Here is a 13,116-nt window from a genome sequence, read left to right on the forward strand (position 1 = left end):
TTGCAGGACACCATGTACACACACATTCACGTATGCAGATACGTTCACACACTTATTCATGCTTAGGTGCAATTTAGAGTAGTCCACCAACGTGCATGCTTTTTGGAGGTGGGAAGAAACCAGATAACCCAAACGAAGCCCATACAGACACAGGCAGAACATGTGAATTTCCACACAGACGGTAAGTTCAGAATTGAACCAGGGACACTGGAGCTAAGAGGGGGCAACTCTAAGTTGGAGAACTCCAATTTAGAAGTGTTTTATAAGATGATGAGTATGATTGTGTTGACAGCAGTATAAATAAATAAAGCTTTGGACCATTAGTTGTTTGAGCAGAGTGTATAGATGAGGAGGTGAGAGACACAATGATTAAAGGACTAAATCACTATCAGCGAGTAGTTGAATGGCATTGTGGGTAATGTAGGAAACTGGTAACGAAAGTGAAAATAGACCAACGTGTCAATGAAAGACATTTAAACGAAAAACAACAACTGACAATTTAATTACAAAATACATGAATACATAAATCTTGGATGCCACTGAAGATCACATGTTAATTATAATGATTACTATGCAAATAATTCAGTGTGGATTTTTTCCTTTAATGCTACAAACAGCATTATGAAGAGTCTTACATTTCAGTGCAGTCATGTATGTGGTAATAATGATGTTTAGTAGTCTCTGATTCTCCAAGTCCAAAAGAGTTGTGTCATATTCATTCAACTTCCAAACATTCGTGACTACATTATGGAAAATGATGCTCTCGTCTAATTGCATAAATCTACTGCCAGTACATAGATTGACATGTAAAATAATTTAATTGTACCCAATAAAATAAATGTCATGCACTGTCTACTCAGAGACCACTTTATCAGGTATACCCACTGTGCAGCTATTTAAATCAAATGTGGGATTAAGTCTAGGGTACCTGGGTTTGAGCCTGAGTTTACTGAGATTACTCTCTCCTTGTCAATGTGAGTTTCTTCTATGTTCTTTGGTTTCCTCTTCCTGACCAAAGCGGTTACTGAAGACGAATGAGGGAAAGAACACCTATGCAGGCACACAGGTGTACTGTGTTGGTATACAACAGCCTGTAGCATCTGTTGCAATGCACAATTTGCCAACCCACTCTGCTGTGTCCTTTAAATGGACCTTTCACACAGTTTTATTTGAATACTTTTGATATACCATAGTTGTCATTTAATGTCTTTTTTTTTACTTCCTGATATTTCTTTATACACATTTTTTACATAATGATCCATTATAACAAGCATTTCGTTTTCCTTTCTGCCTTTAAAAAAAAAAAATAATACACAAAAAAAAACTTTTGACTTAAACAACAACAACAAAAATATAGGCTTCAATTTGAAAGTCCCCATCCGCTTGTCCCATCATGCACAGCGCCCGCTTTGCCGTACAAACAAGTGCATTCACCTTCGATTGGATGTTTACGATCGAAGTGATTTATGACAGCCAATCAGAGCCGAGTATGTTGACACAGCGCGCGAGCTCTACGCTTCTGTTTGTGGGCGTGAGCTCGCTGTCGACGTCACAGAACAACGGCTGAATCCTCAAAACAAGTCTCTGTTGGACTGATTGTGCACTACCTAGGGCGTAGAATTAAAGTATTTCATTCTCTAGGAAGTGCGCGTTTATAGGGAGCAGGGGTGCTTTTTGTAATTCAGCCAACGGACTACTGGTTTTGAGTAGAGTTGCCCAGTAGAGAGAGCTGTCTCTGTCTGCAGCCTGTTTTTCCTCTCTGCTGTCTCTTACTCAAAGCGGATATTGTAAAGTAGACTGAGAGACACAGAGAGAAAACATCAGACGGAGTTGTCGTGCCAATCTGGGCGAACGGATCTCCCTTCCCGGCCTGGCCATGGACGAACAGGCGGGCCCCGGTGTGTTTTTTAACAATAACAATAACTCGGCTTTGGGTGGCGGAGCAAAAGGAGTCCAGCAGCCGGGCGACGGAGGCGGAGAGGCGGTGAGGGCGCAGTATAATATCCCGGGGATCCTGCACTTTCTGCAGCACGAATGGGCCCGTTTCGAGGTGGAGAGAGCGCAGTGGGATGTGGAACGGGCCGAATTACAGGTAATTCACCTGGATATTTTGGGAAATGTTTCTGTTGTTTTTTTTGTTTTGTTTTTTTGCGCAATGTTTCCGTGCTTGTTTTTGTCTCTGCGCTCACCAGCAGCACCTTTCTATCCAGCTGGCGTTAGCTCGGGGAATGACGTCAAAACGCAGCACACCTTGACACAACACTGAACTTTACATTTGCCAGCGTGTTATTTGACTCCCAAAACTGCTCATAAATGAAGTTTATATAGAAATACACGCATGAAATAGAGCCTAACCTGCAGGTTAGGCCTTGCTGAAGAGCTCATGATGAGACGTGAGATGGATCTGTCATACTGCATGTACAAAATGTGTTGATCTTCACACACTGCAGTGCAGGGCCATGATTAAGGATCTGTGTTTCTGCAAAAAATAAATAAAATAATAATAATGCTTACAACTTTGTTGTTGTTGCAATGTTACAGGTGTATTTGTATCAGTGCATGCCAGAGTGCCAGAGGATCTCCGGGATAGGGATGCATCAATACTGACACTGGTATCGGACATTGGTCCAATACTGTGCTCATTTACTCATAAAAATGTTCCCAAGGTCCAACAGCACACGATAACACGTGATGTACATTGTTGCGCTTTTGATCTGGACCTTTACACGATTAAAGATGGCAATCAAAGCAGATTGCAAACTGTGCTCTGTGAATATCTACAGCATTTTCCTACAATCCAAGTAACCCCCCAAATGCTATATTTAAGAGAGAGTCCAAAAATGGCTGACCTGCACAGAGTAATATCAGCGAGCACAATCATGAAAGGTGCCATGAATTGCTCTCTCTCTCTCTCTCTCTCTCTCTCTCTCTCTCGCACACAAACACATACACAGACACAGGTATTAGCGTGCAGAGAAACTGTGAGCGAGCACTTCAGTTCTGTGAGCACTGAGATACACACACATTTCCTTTGCCATAGTTCCCCAGGGTGTATACTTTACACTTCATGGCACCTTGCACTTATTCATTCTCTGGTGTCTGTCCTGGCACTCTTTATTAAAGATACTGTTTAAACTCTGACAGGTTAAACATCAAGCTCAGATCGAGGAGTTCAAATGTTCCATGATGGTATCCGTATCATCAAGTACTAAAAACTCGTACTTGTACTCTGACTGGGGGGGAGGTATAACATACCTATTATGTAACTATCAAAACACAATTCGAACCATGCAATATACAGTTCAGATAGTTAAACGGATGATCATCATCTGTAATAAAGATATATGATGTTGGTAAATTATTAGCTTGGCTTAGTGATGCATTGGATTTGAATCACTGCTGAAGTATTTCCTGCTAGTTTCAAATGTTTATTCATGGGTGGTTGATGTTTTGTTCCTTTTAGTGTGAATATATCAGCCTTAAGGTTATCTATAAGCTAGTGTGCTCCAAAATAATAACAACATTCACATTTAGAAGGTATGTGCGTTCAAAATGTACACTCTCTCTCTACCACCAATATGGATCAGCAATTATGATGACATCATTCTGCACTTCAGCGTCTCATCAGATTTTCTGTCCCAATCGAATGTGCTCTAGAATCTGAAGTGACCTGCCCCCAACATAATAAAAATCCACAGTAGTAACTGTCAAGTACGGTTTAACCCAGACTGTGAGGTAAGCGGAACACTATTGGGTATTTAAAAAGGGTGAGGAGCCACTCGATATGTCCCGCCCTGACTTCCTGTTTCAGTGGAAATTATGTCAACACGTTGAATAACGCTGCACGTTTCAAGGCACTTCACTGAGACTTTAACAAGCATAGCTGGTTGTATATGTGTTTTGCGACTGCAAACGTCAAACAAGCACGTCTCTTGGTTTGTCATCACATTTTATTGGTTGCTGGGAACTGTACTATGCTGAGAATCAGTATTAACCAATCAGGATCATGGATTTTACCTGTTTTTCTTCTGGAAGCTACTAGCTGCACTCTGAGTATAGGGATATGGAGGTGATGACACACTGTTGCTTTACTGGAGACGGAGAGAAAGAAGCACGCATCTGGTTTTATAAGATCATGTTATCTGAATCATTTTCCGTGGAACTTTTGTAAGGTATTCTATTTCATACGTCTATTAACATTATTCATATGGCACGACACTTCTGAAAACCACCACCGCTTCATTTTACCGCTTTCTGACGTTATAGCTTATTTCCTCATCGGCCTTTGAAATGAATTCCTGGCTACGCCGCTGATGCATCCCATTTTTCATTCTCGGTATGATAATAACATCAGACGTCTGACTATCAGTCCAGGCGATACTCTGTTCTGATCCGATAATGATATCGTCTTAATTTACACGTGTGAGACGTTACAGGTGTGACGTGTGGGGCGTGCTTCAACATCCTTGTGTGCCGTGTTACGCGTGTCTGGTGTGTTTTTGACGAGTGTCCGCTCTGCACTGATACCGAGCCAGTGTTTCGGGTCTGATACCACGACTCTAGTCTAGTGGTAGTCTAGTTTAGTGCATCCATAGTTTGGTGATAAGTGAACTTCGTAGCTTGTCATAGATGTTGAATTGCTGTCTTGTGGGGAGCATTTAAACTGACTTTAAACATCTCGGGAAACGTGTTTTATGCCTGTAGTCATCAACAATCTTCTGCGGCTCCACAGCTGCATCGTTTCTATACGATTTATATATGATGTTTGGACGTAAAGACCAGCTATTTATTCAACTCTGAATTAATGATGTGTAGCGCCACTTGTTTTTTTTTAACATTTTCTTTGCTCCTAAATAGCCTAAAGTCATTTATTTATTCCAGAATGGAAGGAGCAGCTACGGTTACAAGTGGAAATTGTTTGAAGGCTGTGCAAGCTCTGTTTTTATCCATCTCTCTCTTGGCTAGATTGGGTGACACTTGTAGGGTTTTTTTTTTTTTTTTTTTTTTTAAACGTGATAAATTCCAGAGAAATGGTGTTGACAGCAAGAAATGGGCTGCTAGGTTCATATCTATTCCTTTCCCCTCTGGTTGCGTTCTCTTTTTTTATGTGTATGTGATCGCTCTCGTAGTCCTTGAGCTTCTCGTACCTTTCAACAGGGCTGTGTGTGTGTGTGTGTGTGTGTGTGTGTGTGTGTGTGTGTGTGCACGAAAGATATGGTGTCTTCAGAAGGCAAGTACATTTTAACCCCCATCCGCTTGCCCACAAAAGCAGTTTGCTTTGTCACAGGGTGCCTTAGATTTTCTCATTGTGTGAAATAAGCCACTTAATCATTCATAACTCAGAAACAGTTACAGTATCTGTTCTTCCGAGGGCTGCGTGGTCTCCACGGTATAACGGTCACTATCATATGCCAAATAGTGTTAAAGCCGACTGTGTATTAGCTAGCGGTTGACTAAAGAAACGGATTCTTGGTCAACATGTGACGTCATGTAAGTTTATAATAGCGCTGAAGCACAGCATTAAAATCCACCGACGCATCCATGAGATCAGCGAGAGCGGAGCCTCGCTTTATGCGTTATCATGTGTGAGGTTTTTTTTGCATGTAGACATTCGCAGGGAGTTCTAGGATTGATTCTGCAGCAGAGGATGGAACGCAGAAGAAGCTGGGATTTACATGCTGGTCTCTGTGGTGACTCATCCTCCTGCACTGCACTGTCTCTTTCGCTCCCTCTCTCCCCCTCACTGTCTTTCTTTAAAGTACGTGTGTGCGGAAAACCAGTTACATGATAGGTTGGGATAATGTGTAAGGAATAAAAGACAGTAGGGCGTGTAATTATAGGAAAGTCATTAACGACGACATGTTGTGGCCCAGGCATTACAGAGAGAAGTCGGCTCTCTTTATGAGCAGGTCTTTCCTCCTCCAGTAAGCGTCAGAGATGGAGAGAGAAGGAGGACGAGTGATGCAGGATAGAAAGCTGAGGTGAATTCAGAAATAGCACAGTGACGTTGTCTAAACCCACACTCATCCCCTGAGACTTAAAACCTCAGTCAGGACTTGCTGAAATAGTAATTATTACTTAGTGAATGAAAGTAGCCATGTTGCAGGATTAAAATTTTTACGTTGTAATATTTAGGTTTGTTAGCAAAGTGGCGGGAAGAAAAAGTACTGACACGTTTTCAAAACATCTACCAAGAGGTTCTGAGTGACACAGTAGAAAAGTGTTCGTGCTGTCTATGATGTCAGGAGATCGCAAGCTTACAGCCATCCATGGCCGGAAGCCCAGAGAGCAAAATCGGGAGTGATGTCGTACCCCCTCGCTCTCTCTCTCCACTGTCGATCACAGAAAAACTAGCCGATCGTGTATGCGGAAGAGGGCAGATAGCGCTTATCTCAGAGTGTGTTAAGCCTCTTGTGTGTGTATATATATATATATATATATATATATATATATATATATATATATATATATATATATATATATATATATATATATATATTTTTTTTTTTACTCATATGCTAGTGTATGCGTACAGGCATACATGTAGTCTTTCAAAGTGTACGTCATTTGACATGTGCACGTCGTACACAGGCGATCGACGCATGCGTGTTGGGATTATTTGCACTACCCCTCCTGGCCTTCAGGAGTCAGTACAGAGCAGTAAAGCAGGTCTTCTGGTGTGAAGGACGACAACAAAGAAGAATCCCAACAACACGAAGAACAATGCTCGGGCGATCTCTAGCCACGATTAGCACCCAAATACAAATCCTTATACTCTTTAGGCTGGAATTATACAAGCGCGGGTACTTTCTAACCTGCGCTCGTTTCCGTCTCTTCCATATTTTTTCTTCGACTGCCTCGAGAATCAGCGGCCCTGGGTCACTGTTGCTACCTTGTGGAACAACTAAATAATGCAGAAGAATTAAATGCACATGTGCGACCTGAGTGTACAAGGTATGTGTGGTTAGAAAAATCTGGGATGCGCATACTCTGCTGATGACGAAATTTGCATCACGCCTACTGTACGCTGTTCCTAGCGTACATGTAAAACATGAAGTATACTTTGCGCTTTACGCTGGAGCAGCTGAGAGAAGGGTCTCCTGTAATTATACAGTACATGAGCAGCCTCATGGGCGCACAGTGGTTAGTACGTTCGCCTCACACCTCCAGGGTCGGGGGTTCGATTCCCACTGTGGCCATGTGTGTGGAGTTTGCATGTTCTCCCCGTGCTGCGGGGGTTTCCCCCAGGTACTCCGGTTTCCTCCCCCAGTCATCACATGCATGGTAGGCTGATCACCATGTCCGAAGTGTCCGTAGTGTATGAATGAAGGTGTGCCCTGCCCTGGATTGGCACCCTGTCCAGGGTGTACCCCGCCTTGTGCCCAATGCTCCCTGGGATAGGCTCCTGGTTTCCCCATGACCCTGAAGAAGGATAAGCGGTATAGAAGATGGATGGATGGATGAGCAGCCTCTAGAGGTGAAATAAGAGCTATCACTGACACATTTTGTTGTGTTATTTGAAGTGTTTTTTAAAGTTTCGTTTTTCTTCATTTTGGATGTCTCTATTTTTATTTGTTATTTTGAGTGTTACTTTTTGGTTCAGTTTGGGTGTATATCTTTTATTTACTTAGATATTTATTAATACTTAATATATATTAATATTTCTATATTTATTTCATCTAAAAAAACTACAGTACATTTTCATGGTACATTCAGTCCTGTTTATCTTTGCAATAAAGTTGGGCAATGTTTTCATTCAGTATTATCGGTTGATTAATCGGTTATTGGCAGGTACCGCCCAACTTAGGTAAAATCCACTATCGGTCGACCTCTACCACGTAGTGTTTTACTCCTTACATATGTTACAATGTTGATCATGCAACTGATAAAAATCTTGCTGTGTCCCCAGGCATAACCGAGTAGCGAGCTTGTAGTCGAGGCAGCCGTAAGTAAAATGATTAATGGCAATAATGTGAGGAAAAAGATGAGTCTCAGAATGCACAAGACAATGAAATTGTCTTGAATGAAATTGGTGGTAACTATAAAAGTGACCATACACAGCAAACAGTATTGTTAAGCGAGTTGTATATATGCAGGCAGGTCATATGAGGCCGAATCACGTGGCAGTGATGTAAAGGCCCTCCCTCTGTCAGAGCAGTGCAATTTGTGCAGCCATGTTGCTCCAGGCATGAATAACTCTCTGCTCTTCTAATGAGCAGTCCAGCCCCAGTACAAGTTTGTTTTTCACATGCTTGTGGGTGTGTATACCTGCTCCAACAGGTTTCTCTCTCTCTCTCTCTCTCTCTCTCTCTCTCTCTCTCTCTCTCTGTCGTGTGTTTACTTTCATTCCTCATCTGCGCAAACTTGTACTCATTACCTCCCGATGATTGTATAGTACCACATTTTTCCAGACTAATTGTTGTTGGCAGTTGTTTAGCCCTATAGTAGGTGTTGTGACTTGGAGAGCAAACCGGTATCTATGGCAGGAATGTTCAACTAAAAATTTTAAACTCAGGGGAACTTGGGGCACAAGGCAGGGGTGTAGACGGGGTGCCAACCCATCACAGGGCACAATCACACACATATCGATGTCAGTCAGCCTACAACGCATGTCTTTGGACTGAGGGAGGAAAACCCTTAAGCACGGGAAGAACATGCAAACTCCATAGACATAGGATGGAGGCAGGATTCGAACCCCCAATCCCAGCGGTGCGACTCAAACATGCTAACGACTAAAGCCTCTTGTATACTTGTTTTTTTACGCATATGCATGACCTTTCAAAGTATACTCCATTTGACATGTACGCGTACACAGGCGGTCTACGCATGCGCATTACAACAAGTTGCACTACCGCTCCTGGCCTAGAGTCAGTACAGAGCAGTAAAGGACGACAACGACGAAGAATCACAACAACACGAAGAACAATGCTCGGTCGATCTCTCGCCATGATTAGCACCCAAATACAAATTCTTATACACTTTAAGGCTAGAATTATACAAACGTGGGTACTTTCTAACCTGCACTTGTTTCTGTCTCTTCCGCTTATTCCGTTTTTTTTCTTCAACTACCTTGACAATTAACAGCTGTGGGTCTCTGTTGCCATCATGTGGAACAATTAAATAGTGCAAAAGGATTAAATGCACATGTCCGACCTATATGCCATATGCTTCACTTTTTCCGTGTGTACCCTGCTGATGACGAAATGTGTACCGTATGCTGTTCCTAGCTTACCCGTAAAACGTGAAGCATACTTTCTAATTAAGCCACCATGACCCGATAATAAGAATCACGTGGGGCAAACAACACAGGGTGGAGGTGGGAACTGAGCCCCCAACCCCAGAGGTGTGAGGCAAACGAGCCGTTTATGCCACTGCCATCACAACACACATCAAGCTTGCATCAAGCTCAGCACACAGGCGTTGATTTAACCCGCATTTTAGACCGTGATCAAGCCAGCTGCAGTATAAACTGGAGTGCACGTATATACGGCGGTTCACAGGGACTGTTTTCGGGTGGCAATGCTACGGATTTGCTATGAATTCTGGATAGTGTGAAAATGTAGAATGACATTTTTTTTCATAAAGGTATATGTACTGGCAAATATTTCTCAGGTCTGAGAAAAGGTTTCTACTTGGAAAGCAATAGTGCTTCAGGGAGAGGAGCCATGTTGTGTGATGATCTCAGTAACAAGATGTGTGTGTGTGTGTGTACTAAGCTGTCATTGATTCTCAGAACTCTCTTACAGTGAACTGTCTTACAGCCTTGAAAAAAGTGTCTAAATAAATGTCATTTGCTATACACTTCTTTCACAGGTCTGCCAACTTTTACACGTTTCTTTCATAGGAACTTCACATTTTAACATGCTGCTGTATGCTGCTATTCGTTATCATTCAAAAATATGCAAAGTCTTCTTCCCCTCCCTCCCCAATAAAATGCTAATCAACATGTGAATCTACAAAGATCGACAGTCGCACCAGTGTTTTGAACTCTCTGATATTAACTGACACCCTGGAAACCCCGCCCCTTCCTCCATCTCACTTTAGTAATCTCCTGCTTGAAAGATGCGTTAATGCAGTGCACTCACTTTCTGTCGAGTTAAATTGAGTGTTTTGTGTTCACTATTGCTTATCGGTAACCGATTCACACCGATTAGTTTTTCCCGGTTGCGTTCGTTGTGTAAGCGGCTGAGAGAAGGTTCCGCTGTCATTATACAGTACAAGAGCGGCCTCTAGAGGCGAAATAAAAATGATCACTGACAAATTTTTTCTTGTGTTATTTGAAGTGTTTTTTGATTCATTTTGGATGTCTCTATTTTTATTTGTTTTTTGGACTGTTCCATTTTGGTTCCATTTGGATGTATATCTGGATGTATTTACTTTAATATATATTAATAGTTAATATATATATTAATATTTATATATTTTAGTTAACAAAGTACAGTACATTTTCATGGTACAGTCAGCACTGTTTACTTTTGTAATAAAGTTCACCAGTATTTTACTTTGAGTGCTATGTTTTCATTCAGTATCAACTTTAAAAACGGTTGATTTGTTATCGGCATACGTAGTTATCAGCATTGGTAAAACCCACTATTGGCTGACCTCTAGTATGTAGACTATATAGTTGACATTGGTTAGCTTTATTTATTTAGGATGTCACTACTTTGGTGGTAAATAGTCGAAAACTGCAGTTAGAAACTGGAGTTTGTGTATATTTTGGGTTTTATAGTAACCACCAGGAAAGCAGTAGCAACAGCTGCCAAAAAAGTAGTAGCTCAACACCCATCCCTGCCCCTCCCTCTCCCCATATATACGTGCGCTACAGTTTCTACCTTATTTAGGTGATTTGTGGAAAGACACTATCGAGTTGAGTAGAAGAGCCTAGACACTATAACATTGATGCAGCTGGTTCCTTATTCGGTCATTGTTGGTTCTATTCAGTCACTCCAGGATATTGCGATCAAAGAAATTAATCAAAACCAAGCAAACGCTGCAGTATTTAGAGGAGCTTGCAATCTTTCAAAATTACCACAGATGTGGGTGTCATCACAACATCAGTTGTGACGTCATCACATCAGTTGTGACATCATCACAACTCGCATTCAGCCAAAGCCCAAACATGAGTACAGCTAAAAGGTCTCATTTACCAACAACCATCACTGTGAAAGACAGTGCAAAACAATTTTCTTGCAATTGCAATTCCGCCAATTTAAATATTTTTGGCCACAACAATCACGAAAACCCTGTATGGACTGATTTATGTAGCTTGCCTTTTATCATTTTTAGTTGAACATTCCTGCCATAGATATGGGTTTGTTCTCCAAGTCACAGCACCTACTATAGGGCTAAACAACTGTCAAAAACAGCTCTACAACACATTGCTTCGAATTATTGTCTGCTATAAATGTATATTTTATCCATATGAAAATTGATCACGTATTAAACCTTCATTGTGTCAGCTGGATCGGAGATGCACACAAACCCTCAGGATCTGTTGTTAATTTTCCGCAGACAGAGTCGAGGCAATTCGGGGTTGTTTGGCTGTTTGTGGTTTTGCTTTTGATTCAGACAAGCTCAGTCCCAGCTCCACATTGGGCCAAAGGACAGGAGGTCACATGACTGTTGTAAACACATCGAAAAAAAACATCCGTGGTTGTATGGATAACGGTAGTTCAGGGACAAAACATACTTCTGTGTTGTGCTTCTTTAGTTCAAACTGACGGTGAACTAGACTGAAATATGGCCCGCTCCTCTGAAGAGACTGAGCTCATGCTGAAGAATCATTTAAGGCTTCTTTTTTTTCTTTTTGTTTCTTTTTTTTTCTTTTCTTTTTTCCCCCCCAAATTCCTGTCTATAAAATCCATATTTGGAAATTCCTGTATATTTGAAATAACGTTTTGAGCGCTTGGCAGACCCACGTCAGCAGTCGACTCTTGATGTCTCTTATGTGGGCAATCTTCAAAGGTGTGATTAATTTCACACATGCATGTTGATCTGAATTGCAAAATGAACCTTCAGGCTGAAGCATATCCTCCAGATTCTAATTTCTTGCTGCATATTAAAAAAGATGACACATCGGGGGCCTCCTACGTACTAAATCATCAGACCTCAGTGCATCCGTGTCCATGGAGCCTGTAGCCGAAGCCAAACAACCGATTTAGGGGGTTTTGGCACTACTTTGTACAAGCTATTGACTAAAGATCCTATGTAGATATGATGTAAGCCATTATCAGGCATCTTGTACAGTAGGAATGTCTTAATTATCAAACAGGGAGGTGTTTACGAATCAGCCTACTGGGTCTGATTTTGTTTTAGTAGCAGGTGGTTTTTTTGTTTTTGTTTTTGTGACATGAGTTAGGTCAAAGGCTTCCAAAACTGACCTCGCGGTCGTAAGTGACCTTAGGTCGCTTCACCACATCGGAGTCCAGTTGTCCTGGATTTCTAGATTGAATATGTAGATGCAGCTAAACAATAATGAGTTTTTCTATCTAACCAATATTAGCCTTAAACTCTAGATCAGTGTCGGATCAGACTGAATATATTGTGGATGTTAGGGGTGTAACGGTGTAACTCTGCTCACAGTTCAATTCGATTCTCAGAATATTTGGAACAAAATTTGATTGAAAATTATGATTTATGATTTCATTTCTAAATTATAAAAAAAAATGCAAAAAGATTTCTGATTTATAAAATTAAATAAATCAGAAATTAGTATTAACAGAGGTTTTAATATTGTAAATAAAATGTACTGCTACTCACCATATCTTTAAAAATAAATAAATAAATAAAAGAAAAATAAATTTGATAAATTCTTGTATAATGTGTCTGACCCCGGGGAAAATGAAGGATATAGAGCTCCAAAATAGAGCTCCGCCAGCTCTCCACGAAATAACGAAATCACATGACCATCGTACACTCAGTATATTTTTCTTACGTTCATGGTACCTTGTAAGTGGTCATTTGTGAGTTGTAATATCATTTCCCACCTCGGCACGTTCAACGTAGAAAAAGTGGATAAAAAAAATGGCCGCATCTATAAAAGCGTATATATTTTTTTGTTTGCTCTGTCAGAGCACATAAAGCTCATAAAGAGCTAACATTTAACCTTTTATCCTG

The 13,116-nt window shown here is 41.1% G+C and overlaps 1 protein-coding gene across 1 annotated transcript in view; it reads left to right on the forward strand.

Moving 5' to 3' along the window:
• The first annotated feature begins 1,535 nt into the window (after positions 1-1,535).
• The window catches only part of strn (striatin, calmodulin binding protein), a 65,967-nt gene continuing 54,386 nt past the window's right edge, over positions 1,536-13,116 (forward strand). Inside the window, exon 1 of the mRNA XM_053634073.1 lies at positions 1,536-2,092. Coding sequence (XP_053490048.1) covers positions 1,877-2,092 — 216 coding nt within the window. The 5' untranslated portion in view covers positions 1,536-1,876. The remainder of the gene's footprint in view (positions 2,093-13,116) is intronic.

The sequence above is a fragment of the Ictalurus furcatus genome, chromosome 10 (genome assembly GCF_023375685.1).
Source record: "Ictalurus furcatus strain D&B chromosome 10, Billie_1.0, whole genome shotgun sequence".
Lineage (NCBI taxonomy): Eukaryota > Metazoa > Chordata > Actinopteri > Siluriformes > Ictaluridae > Ictalurus > Ictalurus furcatus.